Genomic DNA, 16,596 nt, shown 5'->3' on the forward strand with positions numbered 1-16,596 from the left:
ATTAAAAAGAATTGGATTAGATGGTAAAGACATCATGATCATTGAAAACTTATATTGGAACCAAAAGGTATCTGTTCAAGTTGATGATATTATTACAGACAAGGATGTGCGCTGTCACCTCTTCTTTTTAAAGTGTACTCAGAAGCCATATTTCAAAAAATCTTAAAAGGAAGAGAGAAGGGATTCATGTAAATGGAGAAATCATCAGTAACATCTGATATGCTGATGACACAGCTCTCCTAGCTGACAATATTGAGGATCTTCTAGAACTTCTGAACGAAGAGAGTGAAAAAATGGGATTAAAAATAAATATCACCAAAACTAAATTCATGGTCATGAGCAAGAAACCAGTTCTTAATCCAGCACTTTCTTTAAATGGGAAACAAATAGAAAGAGTAACAGTTTAAATATCTTGGATGCTGATTAAATGAAGAATGCAATCCAGAAATGGAAATAAAAGTTAGAATTGAAATGGCATGAAAAAATTTTCTCCTGATGAAATCAATACTGTGTAACCACAATTTAAATTTAGAGCTTAGATTACTTATGGTTAAATGCTATATATGGTCTGTATTGCTGTACAGTTCAGAAACTTGGACTTTGAAGACAACATCAATTAAAAAAACTTGAAGCCTTTGAGATGTGGTTATACAGATGAATATTAAAAATCCCATGGACAGCAAAAATGTCCAATCAGGAAGTACTGGAAAAAATGGGGAAATCACATGAACTTTTAGATACCATAAAAAGAAGGAAAACTGCATATCTTGGTCACCTACTTCGTAATGAAAAATATAAAATACTTCAATTGATTATAAAAGGGAAAATAAATAGGAAGACAAAGAAAATCTTGGCTGGCAGACATCACTGAAAAGATAAGGATAATAACTTCCTTATCTTTTCAGTGGCTGAGGATCACTCAAAATTTGCCAAGGCGGTCACTGACCTCCAATAGGAGCTGGCACTCAAAGAAGAAGAATAAGATATATATCTATATATTATGCTATATTTATATAGCATCATCAGGTCACCCAAAGGGATTTTATTGCAAAAGTTATAATCGGGTGAGAAAGCAATTGCAGAAATTGTAAAGAAATTCTTATTAGTAAGATACTAAACTTTATTGCTTCCAATCTGATCATACCAACCACCAAATCTACGTAAAGAAACAAGTATTATTATTATTTTACAGCATCTCCATGGAGTCCAGAGACTCATCATGGGAGACCCAAATCAACCATCACAAACATACAAATCCTATCTTACCTCTCCTTGAATCCATTCACCATCAGGGAACTCACAACCAATTCTAGCAATCCATTCCACTCTCCACACAAAAAAATCTGGTCTGCACACCCCTATTAACTCTTACACAACTTCCACGGATGGCCGTCCCTAGTTCTCTGACTATTTGTCATATATTGAAAAATTTCACTTGCAATTTTATAAAACCCCTTTAATATCTTAAAAGTTCCTATCATGTCCCCTCTTTTCTGTCTATCAACTAAACTGTTTAACCCATGGACCTTCAACCTATTATTGTAGGGAGTATTCCACAGACCAGTCACCATCTTGGTTATTTGTCTCTGAATCCATTCAACCACTTCCTGATCACCAAGAAATCCAGGTGATCAAATTTGTGCACAGTAGTCAAGATGTGGCTGAATCAGAGCATTATAAAGAGGGATAATAACTTTCTTATCTTTTGTTTTTCAACATCCAAGTAATTCATTGAGCTATTTTACCAACTTTTGCAATATGCTCCCTGAACTTCAACTCTTTGTCCACCACTATCCCCAAGTCCATAGCCTCATCAATTTCCTGTAATTCAATACCATCAATATGATACACCACAGGTCCGTGCTGTTAGCCTAGTGGCTTTGCGCTTCACAACCATATGTCTGGGGAAGAAGTATCCCAGATTCAATTCCTGTCAAAGATGTGAGGAATTTGAGGATCTTCCTCAGGCATAGCCAGGTTAGCCAATCTTGGGCGCAGGCAGTAGGGTTTTTTCTGCCAGTTTATCTGGCGTTTTTCATCCCGCAAGCAGGCAAACCGGCCTCATGAACATATGCTGCTACAGTCAAAAATATACCCCCCCCCCAGCAGCAGACTAGGCAACAGGTCAGTTGGGAGTGGTACTAACAAGAAGTCACATCTAAGTAACATGCAGACCCTGCATAGGAAGCGGGAATAACGTGTAGTGAAAGAAGAATGTGATAATGTAGCCTTTTGCCTTTTTCAACCCGAAGTGCATAACCTTACATTTTGCAACAATAAATTGACATATAATAAATTTAGTTTAATCCTTTATCCAAGTGTGAGCAAACAAAGTTTGCGCCTGAAAGTATCTTCAGGACTGGGTTAAGGTGGTACAACACCAGGGCAACTCGTTGCAAAGGTGGAGAAAGATACCAACACTCCTATCTTAGTATCTCCTATAATGCAAAACACATATCCTTGCAGATATGTCTAATGTTATGCATTAAAGGAAGGGCCACTACCCAGACTAGTTTCGACCTTTATTGAGGTCTCTTCAGTGGGAGCCATAGAGAAAGACCTAGCAAACATAGAAGACAAGCATCCAAAATATTGAAAGAGAGAGGGAGGAATTAGGATGGAATGATGCCAAAGTTACTAGTCAGAGACTGGAAGAGGTGGTGGTGTAGAGTACTACACCATCAAATAGAAGAGGAATGACTAAATAATTAAATAAAATATATACCTAGTCAGAGATCAAAAGAAGTTATATGTTCTTTGTAGTACTTCTACTATCAGGTAGAAGAGGAATAACAAATAAATAAAAATATGTAAGTGGTTGTATAGTTGTGTTTTTAAAGATGTTTACTAGATTTCCAGATGTGCCCTGAAAATATGGAATGATGATAGTTGTAGTGTATTCTCTGTTCTGAAGGAGGGAAGGGTGATATTTTTGGATGTGATGGAGATCGTAGCTATTGGGCTAAGAAGGTTTTGTGAATGTGGTTAAATTCATTGGAGAAGGCATTGTTACAAGTACTAATTAATTTTGTCCTTGTTATAGAAGGTTTTAATAATCCCATGCCATTGGGGTGGGGGTGGGGGAATAAACATTGATGAATATATCTGCCAGCATGTGTTGGTAGGTTTTCTATAAGTAGAAAATCATCAGATTGGTCTGTAATCATGATGTTACCAGGCCATCTGGCCAAATAAAGAACTTTGTTTCAATAATAGAATACCATGAGTTGGCATAATAATAATAAATATGAAAACAGAGGAAAACTCACATAAACAACTTTATTGTAAAATTTTTGCTTAAGTGTCATAGGCATCTTAAGTATAGGATTATAGAAAGGCAATTAAACAGCAATAGACAATTCTAAAAAGCACCACCTTAGTAGCTAATGTACAGTGATTAAAGTAGTTAATAATTTCCTAACTTAAAAAAAGTGTGTGTGTGTGTGTGTGTGTGTGTGTGTGTGTGTGTGTGTGTGTGTGTGTGTGTGTGTGTGTGTGTGTGTGTATAAAGTTAGGAAAGATTAGCAGATTTAAAAAGTACTATCTCCCACTAAGGGGATAGACAAGGACTATCAGATCTGTGTAGGTTAGGATGATGAAGTAGTTTCACATGTTTCCCTATAAAGATGTTCTGTGAGGCTTGCCTTATTTTGGACAAATGGGAAAATCTGCTTTCATTCGTCTAGAACACAAGTCTCATATTAACTATCATCAGCTTAAACAGTTGGGACTTGCTGAGCATGCTATCTATACTAAATATAGAGTTCATTAGAATAAGAAAAGAGTTCCTGCAAGAAATTTGTTTTCTCATAGACTTCATAAAGAAATGTCAAACTACTTCATTGATCTAATTTAAACTGATTCAATGATCTATGCCTATCCCTTTTCTGGGAGATAGTACTTTTTAAATCTGCTAATCTTTCCTAACTTTATATATACACACATACACACACACACACACACACACACACTTTTTTTTTTTTAAGTTAATTGACTATTTTAGTGATCTTACATTAGCTACTTAGGTTGTACTTTTTAGAATTGTCTGTTGTTGTTTTAATTATGTTTCTATAATCCTCTATTAAAGATGCCTATGACACTTTGGCAAAAAATTTTACATTAAATAAGTTGTTTGCATGAGTTTTCCTCCTTTCTTATATTTATTATGAAATAAAGAACACATCATCCTCATAGCGTAGCCAAGCAGTCTGTTAGGCAGAATTTAAGGCTTTCTCTTCGAAGGTCTCCATCAATTAGTTAGTTGGGGAAGGGAGAGCCTATGGCTGTCCCCTCTGTAGAATTTTCGTTGCTAAACAAAATAGCCCAAGATCATGGTGAACTTAAACAGGGTGGAATTGTGCGTGTGTAGGGGGGGGGGGGATTCAGCTTGAATAAGGTCAAGAGTGTCTTTAATAATCGGACATTATGTTGAACAGAGAAGTGACATCAAAACTGATCAATGCATTGTTTGTTTGTTTTTTAAATCTGTGCAAAGGGGTCTGTATGTTGAGCTAATTTGTTTAATGGTGAATCAGTGCCAATGTCTACCAGTCTACTGTTTGTAGATTTTTGGTAGCCCATATATGCATGGGGTCTAGAATCGTATGGTTTCAGTTTATTAGTAATTTCATCATGCCAGGAGGTGACCATTTTAAGGAACCTGTGAAGTGATGGGTGGGTTGAGTAATCTTTAAGCAAAGAAGTAAGTTTTAATTTGTCTAATCATGATTGTTGAACTGTAGTAGAATTCCCCTTATCTGCTTTAGTAACTATTATTCTGTTATTCATTTCCAGTAGTGCTTCATATTTCTCATGGGAGAAGCTATTTTTGGGTGTTTTTTTTTTTTTTTTTTGCTTGTGTCAACACATTGGCCACATCCAGTCTGTTGTTGTTATTGTTGTTAGCAATATGCATAGGAAGACTGAGAATTCCTTGTTTAATCTGAATCATAATTGCTTCTGTAGGAATTTTTTAGGCACAAGTTCATAGTTATGGCCATAAGTGAATGCACCAACTATTTCCAGCTTTGAGAATGAAAGATACTCACTTTACCATTGTGTTTACTTGAGGTTGCTGAGCCTTGCCTGCAGAATTTTTTAAACAATTAGCAATCTTGTCAATGTACCGACTCTTTATTTATTTATTTTATTTTTATTTTTTGAAATTCTTTGACTGCTGAAATGTTGGAGACATCTGGAAGGATCATCCAAAGATCATCATGAAACGCCTCTTCTATCACATGAATGACTTCATTGGTTTAAGTAAGTAGAATGTGAGTGGTGCCAGTCTGTTTGCATTTTTAAAGAGTGAAGCTAGTGTATCTATATGCAGAGAACCTTTGGCAAATTAAAGCAGTGTTTTCTTTTTGTGATGTTATTTTGCATGAATATTGTTGGGGTCTCAGGCAATGACCAACTTTTTTTTTTTTTTTTTTTGGTCAGTTGCCCTTCCTGTTGACTGGAAAAATTCCTTCACTTCTTCCTTAGTAGTGCCTTCTGTGAGATCATAGACAAATATTTTTTATTGTCTAGTTCCCCATTTTGAAATTTGTCTGCATCCACATGATGCTTCTCTAGTTCTTCTACCAGTATGACTTCCTTTCTGTTAATACTTCTTATGATGATGGGTCTGTCTTTAATTCTTCTGTCATTGATTTGTTTCAATAGCTGAATTTCACTGTTCTCCCTAGTTTCTTTGAACCTTAAATAATCGCTCTGTGTAATAACTGCTGTAACAAATGTGGCAGGAAAATCTCTAATAAAAAGAATAGAATGTTAAAGGAGTGTTTGCCTAGAAGAACTACAGAGAGTATTACTTTAGCAATTAATCATGGTGAGAATATGGATGAGATAATAATGATGGTTGATATGAATTATCTGAGAGGTAGTATGAATTTGGTGTCAAGAGATCTGGAGTTCATGTTGGAAACTGTGCAGCAAAGAAGTGTTAGAGGAAAGATAGTGAGTGTATTTTCCATATTGAAATGTAGAATTGAGGAGAGTAGCAATAATGAATGACATGAAAGTGAGAATATGTCCAAAGATAGGTCTGGAATATGTGGATGCATGTAGAACGTTTGAAGATAGAAGAGAGCTGTATGAGAAAGAGATGAACTGAGAAGGATGTAGATATCTGGAGAGACTGTTATTCTCTATCCGAGTGAGAGTGTTAGGACAAGGAAACTAGAGTTCCCGGTGTGTGTTAGCAGAGGTGCCTCTAGTGGTGATAATTGCTTGGGAAATGGGAGAATGTGTAGTATATTGCAGAATCAAATGGAATATGTAGAGAATGGAATATGTATAATAAATTAATATTTATTCACTTTGGGAAATTTTAACTATAGCAGTATAAATTGAGCAAAGAAAACAACATATAGCAGTAAGGGAATGGAATTTTGGAAATTCTTATGTGAATGGAATTCGAATGTCTGAGAGGCATCATGTAGTAAAGGGAACCCAAGAATCCACCCTTTCTATGAGTTGCCTCAGCTTGCACTACCTAATGGATCAGGGTGCTGCACTATCTAGGTATTTGCTTGTGCTTGGAATCACCAAACTTTATATAGTTTCTATATTCGGCATGAAACTCTTTGAGTTTCTTATTCGGCAAAGAAACAATATGGGATATAATATCCCTTAACTTAAATAAGTTCATGTCGCCGAATTGAAGCCTTTGGCTCTTCATATAATTAGTAATTTATTAGGACACCTTCTTGGCAATTCTCATAAAAGGGATGTAAGTTCTGTTCGCTACAAACTTGGTATTAACTAGATCTACTTACTCACCGATGAGACCTCAAAAAAGGTTGAAACCGGTCTGGGTAGTGACCTTCTCTCATAATGTTGAACAATAATACAGCTCCTAGTAGCTAAGTTCACATTATAGGTAAGTACCAAGATAGTGATCGGAGCTTGAATGACCCTTTCTATGAGTTGCCTCAGCTTGCACTACCTAATGGATCAGGTGCTGCACTATCCAGATATTTGCTTACGCTTGGAATCGCTGAACTTTATATAATTTCTGTATTTGGCATGAAACTCTTTGAGTTTCTTATTCGGCTAAGAAACAATATGGGATATAATATCCCTTAACTTAAATAAAGTTAGTTGGTTAGTTAAGGTTTATTGGTGTAAGGACAGCAAAGGTCATACTGTGCCAAATGAAGCAGTACAATGTAGAATATCAAGAGAAAGATGAAGAGTAGTTACATTAGGAATGTGACTCAAGCCTGAAAAGTAATCCCCTGTCTTTACAAACTTCCAAGGTCTTAGGATTTTTATTGAATATGAGAAGTGACTAGCACTGCAATCCACTGAAAATTCTAAGACCTTGGAAGTTGGTTAAGGCAGTGAGATTTGATGTGATTTCACCTTGTGCTTTAAGAGGATGTGCTAAGCTGAAAGGAAGGTAAGATTGTGCCATTGCATAAGAGTGGTGGAATGGGGACATCAAACTATAGACCAGGTTCTATTTCTACTATAACTGTTAAAATTCTGGAGAAATTAGTGAGAGATTGCATACAAAATTAGGCAGATGAAGGTGATATTATCTGCAATTCAGCATGGATTTGTTAAGGGGGGTGTTTCATTAATCTACTTACCTTTTATAATGTAATGAGAGAAGTCGACAAAGAAAAGGCATATACTACCTTTTTTGCACAGGTATTTAACAGGGTGACTCATAATAAGTTGATATTTAACTTGCAACACATGAGTTAGATACCATCTTAGTGGTCTGGATTGAAAATTGGCTGTCCAATAAATATCCAAGTTGTGTATGGGAAAGCAGCATCAAGAAAAAGGAAGATCACATATGGGTTCTGCAGGACTCAGGACTTGAACCTTTGCTGCTTAAGCTTTTATGTCAGTGATATTGCCACTGAATCACAGGTAGATATTCAGTTGTTAGCATATGATATGAAGCTTGGAAAAGTTATAATAGTGCCGATGTGGTGGCCCATCAGGAGGATTTGAATGAGCTGGATAAGTGGACGAATAAATAGGGTGTCAGTTTAATGCAATCCAAATGTAAGGTCTTGAAATTTAGGATCCACTGGCAGGAGATTGCACATGCTGTTGGTGGAACTATACTAGAGAAAGTGAAGGATGCAAGTGACCTTGACAGTGATAGTCAGTAGAGATTTGAAGTAAAGGTAACCCATAGGATTGCTGCAAGCAGATATAAAAAGACTAGTGATTTCATTACATGTATAAAGCCCTGATTAACCCATCTCAACGACCTGACATTTAGCTTCATGCTGTATGTAGAATATGGCATCTGCAACCTATCTCCTGATATTGATAATATTGAACTTGACATAGCCATGGCTATGTCAACTTCAGGTTGTTGCTAACAGCCAACTCTTCACAATGAATTGCATAAAGGAATAACACATATTCATTACTAGAGCTTATAAGGGTAATATCACTGTGATCCTCATTACTAGTGAATACAATCGTAAAATGAATGTACTGCTCAGAGACTATTTGCAAACATTATAACTTGTCACCTCATAATCCCCAGAATTAAAAAAACACTTATGCCTTTTAATTCCAATCCTTGCCCCCTTGATATGAATAAACTTAGTAGCTCTGACTATAGTATATACTGCTGCTGGCTTACCTCCCATAAAATACACAATTTTAAGTGGTATGGTACTGTTATCTTGGCTAGCTTTGACATCATTTCTTTATTCACCAATATTCCCTTTCTCACACCTTAACATTATTTAAAAATGCCCCCTCCCCCCAAACATTACTGATCTTTTCAATTGTACCAACCATACTACCACTTACTTCACTTGAAAGAACACCATATATAAACAGAGAGAATAGAAGTGAATAGAATAGAATATAACTCTCCAGCTAATTTTTATGTGGAACATTTCAAAAAACATGCTTTTGATATTTTCTTCCTCAAATGTTCTATCAAGCTAAAATGCATTGCTGATAAGCATTCTTACGTTTCCTCAAACTATCAATCAAATGGTGAAAACTACCTAATCTAGCTAGTTGTGTGTTACTATTTAGGACTTTGGGCATATCTTTGTTTGCTCTGCTTCAGTTTTGCTTAACTAATGTACCTAGTCTAGCCATAAATACTGTTGCAATTTGAACATCGCATAAACCTTTAATCTATCAGTAAATCATTCACAGCTCTGAATGGGGATGCTGAGGTGTCGTTTCTTTGAAGTCTATTCTCTCAAGCTCTAACATGCAAACGACATGTATAATGTGCATATAGCAGCATCCTTTTTACCTTCATGCATACCTGAAGTCTGTGAGGCTACATATTGATGGCAGCATGCACAACATTCAACAGCAATGCTGCCACTGCTTGCTCCAAATTCACGTTCAGGCTGACGATGCTGAGGTTTCATTTCTTTGCAGTCTACTCTCTCAAGCAGCACTGATCACAATTTGAAGTCTACCGGTTTCAGATCGGAACTTCCAAACAGCAAATCAGATGGCAATATGTGGTTTGGCATATCCGCTTCCACCACTGTTGTTTGGTCCTCACCTTGTGTGCAGGAGCCGAGTCCTGTTGGAAAGTCCACTGCCTACCATGAAACAAGGTGTTGTTCAGGGGTGTCCTATCACAGGTTTCTTGATAGACTTTGGCAGAGATTTTGATCCCTTTCTCACATAAATGCAACTTGGACCCCCCCCCTGATTCACCTCCCATTAAACCATCAATGATGCTTGATGATGACCTCTCTGAATCCTGGGTGCTATGTCACATGCTGTGCAACCATCCGGGGCATATACCTGATCCTTTTGGCAATTAAACAACTCTTCAATGATAAAAAATCTTCTCGTCTGTGAAAAGGATATCTCTGTGTCTCTTTGCATACTGCTGGAGAAGTGCCTTTGATTTTATCGCCTCCCTCACATAAGTGTGGTATTAGGAAGTGTCCAGTAGAACAATGATAGACTTTCATCCCAGGTCATCGGTTACTACATGTGACACCATTCTGTGCAAAACATTCGTTTCTCATGACATCACTTTCTGTGTTCTCACAGGATTACGGCAGAAGTGTGCCTTCATAGTCCTCACAAGCTGTTGCATCCTAACACAGTGTGGGTGACCTGCTCTTTGGTGGCCATGTACATCTTCTGCATTATTATAATGCTTAATATAATAAATAATCCAATACACAAACAATACAATAAATAATCCAATACACAAATATCCTACTGATTCCAAGTGTTGAAAATAACAGGTGACTGTATTCCAAACTTGTGAAGTGCTATTACAGCTAGACAACTCTCTCTCACAGCAGAGGTATGCCTTCACAGCCCTCACAAGCTGTTGCTTCCTAACAGCATAGCCAGCCTGTTCTTTGGCAGTCAGTTTCATCTTCTGTATCGTTATAGTTGTCAATAGTCCATTACACAGACATCCTACTAATCCCAAGTCTTTTTAGCATGTTGAAAATAACAGGTGGCTGCATTCCAATCTTGTGCAGTGCTGTTACAACTATGTAGTTCTCATAATTTCCCCACTGCATGTTAACCCATATGATTGTTGGTTGCGCATGGTGCCACTAATGGAACCGGGCTCATACAATGCTGTAGGCAGTGCAGGGGTGTGTGGAAGTTGTAACAGTATTTATGGCAATACTGTGTAGTATCTGTATGCATGTATCCATCTGTAGTTTTCTGACATTGCCAATTTAACTCTAAGTATTAATTATTTTAATTAGTATATCTTCTGTGTTGTAATATCCTTCTTAAAAAAAGCAACATGAATAATCAGTATGTTAGCCTGACTACCAGATGCCCTTTCAGTTTGTTGTATTATAGACAAACTGGAAAATCGGCCACCATTAATCTCAAAGAACGTTAGAAATATGTGCCACAGTTGTGGTCAGTGAGGGCTAGATGTCAATATTCTGTTTACCTTGCACAGAATCGAATAGAAAATAGCTGCTGTGCTTTGTGGCAGTAAATTACACTCACACAAGTATCTTTTACCAAGCTAGCAAATAGCTGCAGACTGGACAAAATAAAATATTTTCAACTTCAAGAAAACACAGATGCAGCATCACTAATCATGTTATAGAACTCCTATTGACTTATTATGACATATCATTAAAAATATTTAAAAAAAAAAAAAAAAGAAGAAGAGGAGGGTCTTAGACAAATGCATTTTTGTGTGTCAAATAGGATTGTTGAGTCCTGTTCACATCTAACTACTTGCAAGTGATAAACTGCACACACACACACACAGCTGAAAATGCTGCTGTATGGAATTATGCCTAAAAACAGCAAGGCTATGAGGCCAATGTATTTTATCTGTAAATTGCATGTGTTTAGAAGAACATGTGTAACTTGCATTTAATTTTCTCTTAAGTTTCTGATGAGGAAAATCTCTGCCATCTTCATATGACCTGGAAATGCATATCCTTCAGCTTTTTTTTTAGGGTAGTGGTTACCTATTAACTTATAGGGTTATAACGGTTTATTTTTATTAAATAATGAGTTTAATAAAAATAAACCATTATAACCCTACAAGTCTCATAAGTCATCAAACTTGCATAGTCAGGGATACTAGCAAAAAGTTATACACAACAAAAGACTAGAAACAAGAAAACAGTGTTCCAATATGTATACAGTAATGAGTTTAACATTTTTTTTTATTCTGGTTGCTTATTTAAATGTATCAATTGTGAAGTTCTGATAATATCTAATATGTGTAATTAATTGTTTCTAGTCTTTTGTTGCGTATACTTTTTTTTGCTAGTACCCGTGATTATGTAAATCTGATGACTTAGGGTTATAGAGTTATAATTGTTTATTTATATTAAACTCGTTATTTACCATAAAATATTGTCTCAATACTGGAAGCTTCCACAGAATTGTTAATGCACATAAACTTACATTTTCATGTTTCCATGGCTTGTTTTTAGGGTAGTGGTTACCTATTAATTGGTTGGCATACAGGTAATGAATTTACTTATTCATGGAGAAAATAACTTCTTTATTATTTTCAAGAAGACAAGTGAGAATAGTAGAACAATACTTTGCTGGATGACTTTTATCTTCCTTTTTAGGGATAGGCTGGGTATAGGCATGTTCTAGGCTGCGGAATAGATGCCAGCCAAATATTACAGCTTGTGTAGATGATATAAAGTGGTAAACTCTTTTATAGTGATGACCTTACTTCATTTCTTTCCAGTATTTTGTTCAGAAGTCATATTATTTGTTTACCATAGACATAGAATAGAAAGATGATGATTTGCCTCTTTCAGAATCATGATGCTAAGTGTACTGAAGAATACTGAAACCCCTGTCAAATTTTGGTTCCTGAAGAACTATCTCTCCCCAACATTTAAGGTTAGTATTTTGTCCATTACATTTTGATTTGTGTCCTATACCAATAGCCATTCATGTATTGTAACAAGTAGTTGCACTCTGAAAATTGCTGGCTTCAAATCTAGTGAAATATAAGACAGCTATTAAATATCTGTTTCATTATTTATTGTTTTTGTGTTGTAATCCCATGAAAAATAAGAGATGAATAACATTCCGCATCTATGCTTGTCCACACGGTTCATCACTAGTAATTCATAATAAATATTTTTGTGTGTTGTAAAGGAGTAGCTATAGTATTCAACACTAAATACGAGACTTATCTTCTTGAATGGCAGGCAAATTCAAGTAGAGTCATGTGGGCAAATATCAGAATGGGGAACTGGACAATGTGACTTATTTGTACCTATGATCCCACAGAAGGTTCTAAGAGAAGTGGAGGAATTTTTGAAGCTTTAGAGAAAGCAACAATGAAAAAGGAAAAGTTAGTTCTTGTTAGAGATCTAAATACCAGAGTATGAAATGATTGTCAGACATACAAAAATATTTGGGGAAAATTTGGAAAAAAGAGCAAAGCTAATAATAATGGCAAATATCTGTTGGATTTTCTGCTCAGGACATGGAATGGTTATTACTAACACAATGTTCCAACATAAAAATGTGCACAAATTCACATGGAGAGAAGAGACAAGGAATAAAAATCCCTGAAAAAAACATTGATTGATTCAGCCAGAGGGGCATGTGGTGAGGTTGTCTGTAAGGATAGAAAAATCAGAACTTTATAGTGGACATAAGAAGTTAGAGGCAGTGAAGGAAAAGAAGAAAGATTGCAAGTTCCTATCAAAACATAGAAAATAAATATCAGGAAGGTGGCAAAATAGGAGGCTGTTGAAAGAGCTCAGAAAGGAGGAATTAGTGCTGTAGAAATAATTAAAGATGATAAAGGTGACATAAAAACTGGAGAAAAAGATATCCTTGAAGTATGGAGTAATTACTTATGAAAAATTTATAAATGAAATAGTCGGTGATTTCACAGTAGTAAATAACACTGACCAGACATACAGTCAGGAATACATATCTATACTTGTATAGATATGTATTCCTGACTAAAAAGTAGAAAAAGCCATCAAAAGCCTAAAATGTGGAAAGGCAGCTGGAGTAGATGATATTCGACCAGAAATGTTCAAGTATGGAAGTATAAAAGTCTTGCAGTGGCTGCACTTGCATAGCTCAGAAGGCCTGGACAGAGGGATGAATTCCAAATAATTGGTGTAAGGCTCTCATAGTACTTATATATTCGACCAGAAATGTTCAAGTATGGAAGTATAAAAGTCTTACAGTGGCTGCACTGGAAAGCGAAACTGTAATATGAGAGGAGATTGTCCCTAAGATCCAAAGAAAATCCTAGGGAATTTTTTAGCTATGTGGCCAGTAGGAGGAGAAATGACTGTGGAAGAATGATGTTGTGGGATAAAAATGGGAATAGAGTGACTGATGCAGAGGACATAGTGGAATTGTTCAATGACCATTTTATTGGAGTATTTCATCCTAGAGGAGTCAGTTTTAATGCTAGAGGGATAGGGCTGGTTCGAGGTCTGGAGGTACAGGAGGAGAGTGTGTTTCAGATACTGAGTACTCTGGATATCAGTAAAGCTGTGGGATTGGATGGTATTTCACCACGAGTTTTGAGAGAATGTGCTAGGGAACTGACAGTGCCTTTAACCTGGCTTTTCAATGAAAGTCTGGCTTCGGTAAAGGTGCCCAGGGAATGGAAGGAAGGTAAGATAGTTCCATTGCATAAGGGTGGTAACAGACTGGAAGTGTCTAATTATAGGCCAGTTTGTGTGTCATCAGTAGTTGTTAAGATCTTGGAGAAAGTAGTGAGGGACCGTATACAGCATTGGGCAGATGAGGGTAATGTTATCTGTGAGAGTCAACATGGATTTGTGAAAGGGCGTTCTTGTTTTAGCAATATGCTAGCCTTTTATAATAAAGTTACAAGAACATTAGATGAGGGAAAGGCATATACTGCAATTTTCTTGGACTTAGCAAAGGCATTTGACAGGGTGCCACATGATAAGCTGATATTTAAGTTGCAGCACATGGGTCTGGATGTCAGATTGGTCAACTAGATTCAGGATTGGCTGTCTGATAGGTATCAGAGAGTTGTATATGGTGGAGCAGTTTCAAGGGGGCAGGGTTACAAGTGGGGGTCCCACAGGGCTCAGTACTAGGACCTATATTGTTTAACCTTTATATCAATGACATTGCCAGTGGATTGCAAGGGGATATTCAGTTGTTTGCGGATGATGCGCAGCTGGGAAGGATTATTAGTAATAGTGCAGATGTGGTAGCCCTGCAAGAGGATTTAAATAAGCTAGATAGATAGGCAAATGAATGGGGGTGTCAGTTTAATGCAGCAAAATGTAAGGTCTTGAGGTTTGGGAAACATCGATGGGATGCTGCATACTCTATGGGAGGAGTTATACTGGAGGAAGTAGGGGAGACAAGAGATCTGGGGTTGATGATTGATAGAAACCTGAAGTTTAGGGGACATATTGCAAAGGTGGTGAAGGTAACACAGAGGATTGCTGCAATTATGAGAAGGACACTGGCCTGCAGAGATAAGAGGGTTATCATTCCGTTGTATAAGTCTCTGATCAGACCACACTTGGACTATTGTTCTCAGATTTGGTCCCCAGGATTTGAAGGGGATAAATTAACTGTGGAAAGAATACAAAGACGGATGACAAAGATAGTTTCAGGACTGTACAAGCATAGTTATGAGGATCGGCTGAGAGAATGTGGACTGTAGAGTTTGGTGGATAGAAGAAGGAGAGGTGATATGATTGAGACTTTTAAACTGTTGAGAGGTGGTTACAGGGTTGACACTAGGGAGTTCTTTCGCTTGGTTGAACAGCGGGAAGGAGTGATGACAAGAGGCCATCCCTGGAAGTTACAAAAGGAAACTGTGAGCAAGAGGGTAAGGAGTGGTTTCTTTGTGTGGAGGGTGGTTGAACCGTGGAATGCATTGCCTGATGGAGTGGTGGGAGCGAGAACGGTCAATGAGTTTAAGAGTGGTATGATAGACTTTGTGTGTTTTTTGGGGTACCTCCCCTTGATGAGTCTTGACAGACTTTATGTTCTTAGGAAGGATCTCCCACGATGAGTCTTTTGACCCCATGGAGGCCTGAATAATAATAATAATATTTCAGAAGGCCTGGACAGAGGGACGAATTCCAAATGATTGGTGTAGAGTTCACATAGTACTCATATATAAAAAGGGAAATAAAACTGAATGCCAGAATTACAGAGGTATTTCCCTACTGAGTGTTTCTGGAAGAATTATGCAGGTGTACTTGAGAAACAGTTGAGAAGGATTGTGGAAGGGAAGCTTGGTGAAGAACAAGCTGGATTCAGGCCAAATAGAGGCTGTCAGGATCAGATTTTCACTTTATGACAAATAGTTGAGAAATCGTGAGAATATAACAAAAATCTGTATTTAAGTTTTGTAGTCCTGCAAAAGGCATATGACAATGTGCGAAGAGAGAAGCTATTCAATACGCTACAGTTATATGGTGTCAATGGGGCATTATATCAAGCAATACTTAGTCTTTATTTGAGTTGTAAATCAGCAGTTAGAATTGAAGGAAGTACAGGAAGATGGTTTGATGTTAATTCTGGTGTCAGACAAGTATGTACATTATCCCCTCTGTTATTCATTATATATATGGATCACATTATAAAGGAAAGCAGTATTAAACCTGATATCAAAATTGGAGATGTTAATCTCAGTTCTTTACTTTATGCAGATGATGTTATACTTTTAAATAAATCCAGGACCAGTTTACAGGATTCCCTGATCAAATTGAATAATTGCTGTAATAAATTTGGTATGAAAATCAGCATTAAAAAGTCAAGCACATTGAAAATAGGCATTAACATTGAAAACATCAACTGGATCCTGAATGGAGAACCTATAGAACAAGTAAAACATTTCAGCTATTTATGCACACTTTTTTTTTAGCTCTTCTAACACATTCCGGAATGTGTTAGAAGAGCTAATCTCGCATAGTATAAGAGTCTTCAATTTGGTAGGCAATAATGGGGTGCAAAGCATACACTTGGTTGGGAAATTTTGATGGAGGTTGAGGAGATGAGATCTGGGAATGGTGGTGGACACAAACCTGAGTTGCAGGGATCACCATGCATAAGTTGTGAAGTTATCACATGCAATGATGAGGAGAACCTTAACTTGTAGAAATAAAGTGGTTATTGTAA

General features: G+C 36.8%; 1 protein-coding gene across 4 annotated transcripts in view; it reads left to right on the forward strand.

The window, feature by feature from the left end:
- The window catches only part of Uggt (UDP-glucose-glycoprotein glucosyltransferase), an 835,069-nt gene that overhangs the window by 697,718 nt on the left and 120,755 nt on the right, over positions 1–16,596 (forward strand). For all 4 annotated transcript variants that reach the window (XM_090403047.1, XM_090403050.1, XM_090403049.1 and 1 more), the window contains one exon: positions 12,255–12,339. In XM_090403047.1, coding sequence (XP_090259173.1) covers positions 12,255–12,339 — 85 coding nt within the window. The remainder of the gene's footprint in view (positions 1–12,254; positions 12,340–16,596) is intronic.

This window comes from Typopeltis vanoorti, chromosome 13, assembly GCF_054136105.1.
Source record: "Typopeltis vanoorti isolate ZY-2024b chromosome 13, IOZ_Tvanoo_1.0, whole genome shotgun sequence".
NCBI classification, from domain to species: Eukaryota; Metazoa; Arthropoda; class Arachnida; order Uropygi; family Thelyphonidae; genus Typopeltis; species Typopeltis vanoorti.